The sequence below is a fragment of the Budorcas taxicolor genome, chromosome 13 (genome assembly GCF_023091745.1).
Source record: "Budorcas taxicolor isolate Tak-1 chromosome 13, Takin1.1, whole genome shotgun sequence".
Classification (NCBI taxonomy): Eukaryota; Metazoa; Chordata; class Mammalia; order Artiodactyla; family Bovidae; genus Budorcas; species Budorcas taxicolor.
Genome location: NC_068922.1, coordinates 78,751,662 through 78,756,185, shown reverse-complemented (window position 1 = coordinate 78,756,185; position 4,524 = coordinate 78,751,662). Strand labels below are relative to the sequence as shown.

The following is a 4,524-nucleotide window of genomic DNA, read 5'->3' as shown; positions in this document are numbered from 1 at the left end:
AGTAATGTCTCTGCTTTTTAATATGCTATCTAGGTTGGTCATAACTTTCCTTCCAAGGAGTAAGCATCTTTTCATTTCATGGCTGAAGTCACCATCTGCAGTGATTTTGGAGTGCAAAAAAATAAAGTCTGACACTGTTTCCAGTTTCCCCATCTATTTCCCATGAAGTGATGGGACCAGATGCCATGATCTTCGTTTTCTGAATGTTGAGCTTTAAGCCAACTTTTTCACTCTCCTCTTTCACTTTCATCAAGAGACTTTTTAGCTCCTCTTCACTTTCTGCCATAAGGGTGGTGTCATCTGCATATCTGAGGTTATTGATATTTCTCCTGGCAATCTTGGTCCCAGCTTGTGCTTCTTCCAGCCCAGCGTTTCTCATGATGTACTTTGCATAGAAGTTAAATAAGCAGGGTGACAATACACAGCCTTGACGTACTCCTTTTCCTATTTGGAACCAGTCTGTTGTTCCATGTCCAGTTCTAACTGTTGCTTCCTGACCTGCATATAGGTTTCTCAAGAGGCAGGTCAGGTGGTCTGGTATTCCCATCTCTTTCAGAATTTTCCAGTTTATTGTGATCCACACAGCCTAGCCTAGACAGCATACTAAAAAGCAGACATTACTTTGCCAACAAAGGTCGGTCTAGTCAAAGCTATGATTTTCCCGTAGTCATGTATGGATGTCAGAGTTGGACCATAAAGAAAACTGAGCACTGAGGAATTGATGCTTTTGAGCTGTGGTGTTGGAGAAGACTCTTGAGAGTCCCTTGGACTGCAAGATCTTTTTTACAATTAATAAGCTATCTATCTTTGGCTGTGCTGGAGCACCTCATCCTGGTGGCTTCTCCCATTGTGGAGCATGGGCTCTAGGGAGCTCGGGCTCTAGGGAGCTCGGGCTCTGTAGACGGCCTAAGCTTACCTGTCTCAAGGCATATGGAGTCTTCCCAGACCAGGGTTCGAACTTGTGTCCCCTGCGTTGGCAGGCAGATTTTAAACCACCGGACCACCAGGGAAGTCCTGGCCCACAATGTTTTGAAACTTTAAAAATTGTACTCAGAGATGCAACATTTTACTTTTATATCTGTGATTTCTGACAATTTTAAGCTTGCATACAACAATCAGCTGGGGAAGAGAGGCTCCCTTTGGACATGTGGATTGCCTCTAATACACACTCTTATGCCACATGTTCGCTTTTAATTGTGTTGTGTATGTTGGAAGTTTGGCAGACTACCTGCCATTTCATGAAATTGCTGTTGCATAAGAAAACCAACATAAAATGCTGGAATAGATTAAAAGATAGAAAAAGTAAATTAAAAGGGTGTGATGGGGAGATGCTCTGTAGGTGTAAAGTCTAGGTCATGAAGGATGGAGGCTTCTGGAATCTGGTTTTGTACTCACGGAGACTGTCAGGAGGGTGACGTTTATGTGTTTGTTTGCCATGATTAAAAAAAAAAAAAGGAATTCACAATGTTAACAGAAGAGAAAAAACACCTAAGAATGTAGAAAAAGCATTTGATGAATTCAATGAAAACTCTTAGCAAACTATAAATAGAAATTTAATCTGAGAGGTTATTTACCTACAGTAAAGCAGTAACAATATTGGTTAAATATTCAAAGTTTTTCACCCAAAATTTCGAAGGAGAGAAGAAATGTTTATTATTTCACTTTAATTCAATATTGTATTTGGCATCCTGGCCACACAGTAAAGCCAAAAATAAAAATAACAGATTGAACATGGAAAAAAGGACAGGGGAGAGCAGAAAGTTGGGACTTGGACCTGAAGATTTCAAAGCAAGCCACACAACAGTTTAGAAATTTCTATTTGCACAACAGAAGGTAGAACCTGAAACTAAATCTAGAAAAAAAAATCAAGTGATTTATAAAAGAAACTGACAAACTATAAAGATGGTTTCTATCTTGCTAGACGGTGTCTTACTTGGCTATTAATTTGAAACACTTAACAAAGTGACCACATCCCAGGTAATTTTGATTTTAATGTTTAAATAATTTTAAATATTGATATCTATATAAAAGGGGTCCCAGAACCCCAGTCCTGGTTGGTGGCTTGTTGGGACTACAAAGTGGAGAGATGGGTGATGGAAACCGAAATTATCTGCCCCCCAAAACACGTCTTCCATGAAATCAGTCCCTGGGGCCAAAATGGTTGGGGGCCACTGCTCCAGAACATCTGAAGCAGAAATAACACCCCCAAAAATGTCTTAGTAAACAATAAACTGAGCTTAACTACTTCATCTGTAATCAATTAAGTTTACTACACCTTTCCAAACATTAAAATGTACAATTTAAAGAGAGTAAACTTGGGAGCTTCCTTGGAGGTTCTATGGGGAAAGCACAGCTACTCCTAGGCCCTTTATTGAAGACCCATCCTCCTCCACCAGGGATGACTGTCCGATTTCACTGAGGGCACAGCTTCGGGAGCAGTGAAGGAGGAAGGAAACAGCCGCCTAGCTAGCCAGGTCAGTCGCATCAACCCTGGCGATCAAAGGGGCGACAGGTGTTACAACCAGATCGCCCTCACATCCTGAAAAGCTTTTTATTTTGGCGGGGGGAGGGGCGCAGGACTGGCGAATGACCCGAATTTAAAACACACCACTTGCTGCACACATAACACAGGTGACAGGAACGTTGTTATAACCCCTTAATAACGACATTATTCGATACATTACAATTTAAAAGACTCATAAAAAGGAGTCCACCTAATCACAGGTACTGCAGAATCCCAAGGTCCTCTATACATTACTAGGGAAAAAATGTAAATAAATAAAGGCCAAAAAACTTTAGGTAACATGGCAACCTACACCTTCCCTGGTCAGACTCCACTGGCCACCTCAGTACTGCGGAAACGTTCCATCGATTTTGGCAGCCCAGGCCATGAGGCCCCCCACAACATCCTTAACTGAGTCCACGTCTGCCCAGGACTGCAAGATCTTCACGGCTTTCTGGGAGTCGTTGCCCAGTTTGCATATCACATAGATGGGGACAGACGCCCCTTCCTGTGCGCCCTGCTTCCCTTCCCGGATGGCTTCTTCCAAGACTTTCAGGCTCTCCGCATCCTTCCGCTCCAAACGTTTCAAAGGGATGTGCAGGGCGTGAGGCAGACGACAGATGTCCACCTCCACTTGAGGCCTGACGTCCAGCAACAGGTGGGGTGACCCAGAATCCAGAAGTCGCTTATAGTCCATAACCGAAATCCGCTCCTCCGGGCTCAGCAACCGGAGGGAGCGGCACTTATCCGTGGCCGACGAACCGCAGAAGCTTTCGTAGTCCTGCAGGTCGGTCACGGTGGGCCGCTCCCCGCAGGCGGCACAGTCGGGCCTGCGCCTCCGCAGCCGGATACAACGGAAATCGCCGCGGAGGGCGTCAAAGAGCAACAGGCGGCCGCTGTAAGAGGGGCCCAGGCCCGCAGCTGTCTTCAGCACTTCCAGCGCCTGCAGGCAGCCCAGGACCCCGGTAACCGCGCCGAGCACCCCGCCATCCGCGCAGCTGGTCACCGTCTCCGCCGGGGGTGGCCGGGGGAACACGCAGCGATAGCAAGGCCCCCCGCCGTAGTGGTAGACCGTGAGCTGGCCCTCGAAACGCAGCGCGCTGGCGGACACCAGGGGCCGGCCGGCGAGCACACAGGCGTCGCTCACCAGGTAGCGGGTGGGCGCGTTGTCGGAGCAGTCCGCCACCACGTCGTAGCGGCGGACGAGGTCCAGCGCCGTGGCCGGCGTCAGCGCCTGGGCGTAGGGCACACACTCCACCGCCGAATTGAGGCGGCGCAGGGCGGCGGCCGCCGAAAAGACCTTGGCCCGGCCGGCCAGGGCCTCGCCGTGCAGCACCTGGCGGGCCAGGTTGCTCGCTTCGACCACGTCGTAGTCCACGAGGCCCAGGCGGCCGACGCCGGCTGCGGCCAGGTACTGCGCCAGCGGGCAGCCGAGCCCCCCGCAGCCTACTATGAGTACGGCCGCGGCCGCCAGGCGCAGCTGCCCCTGCATGCCGAGCTCCGGCAGCACGAGCTGCCGGCTGTAGCGCCGGATCTCCTCTCGGGACAGGGCGGCCCTGGGAGGCAGGGGCGACACCGAAACCGAGCGCGCTGACTCCTGCCCCGCCGAAAGGGCCGCCGCCAGCCTCTGCTTCAGAGAACTCAGCTCCTCCTCACGCTGCGCGACTTCGGCCTGTAGGGCCAAAATCTCCTCCCTGGCCGCCATGCCGGGCCTCTTTCCGGAACTCGTCGTGAAAGGCATTTCCGTTTCCGGCTTTTCTTCGTCGCGAGGCCGGAGTAAACCAAAACAAAAACTTTATGGAGCTTGAGCAGAGGTGATAAATAGATCTGCATTTCTTGCGCCACCATCAGACTCAGTTTGAAAGATTCACAAGTTCTTACTATTTCCAAAGGAACCGCGAAGCGAACCTTAGGAAGACTAGAACTCGTCCACATAGACCACCCCCCTTCTAGGGATTTGGTCCAGTCCAACCCGTCGCCTTCCGCTCCGCGTGACGTATTTCCGCTTCCGGCCTGTCGCG

At 49.8% G+C, this 4,524-nt stretch overlaps 1 protein-coding gene across 1 annotated transcript; it reads right to left on the bottom strand.

Annotated features, from left to right (window-relative positions):
* Positions 1-1,628: 1,628 nt before the first annotated feature.
* On the bottom strand, positions 1,629-4,244 carry MOCS3 (molybdenum cofactor synthesis 3). The gene has a single exon (XM_052650921.1). The coding sequence runs from the start codon at positions 4,242-4,244 to the stop codon at positions 2,847-2,849; it is 1,398 nt and encodes a 465-aa protein (XP_052506881.1). The 3' UTR covers positions 1,629-2,846.
* Between the last annotated feature and the right edge of the window lie 280 nt (positions 4,245-4,524).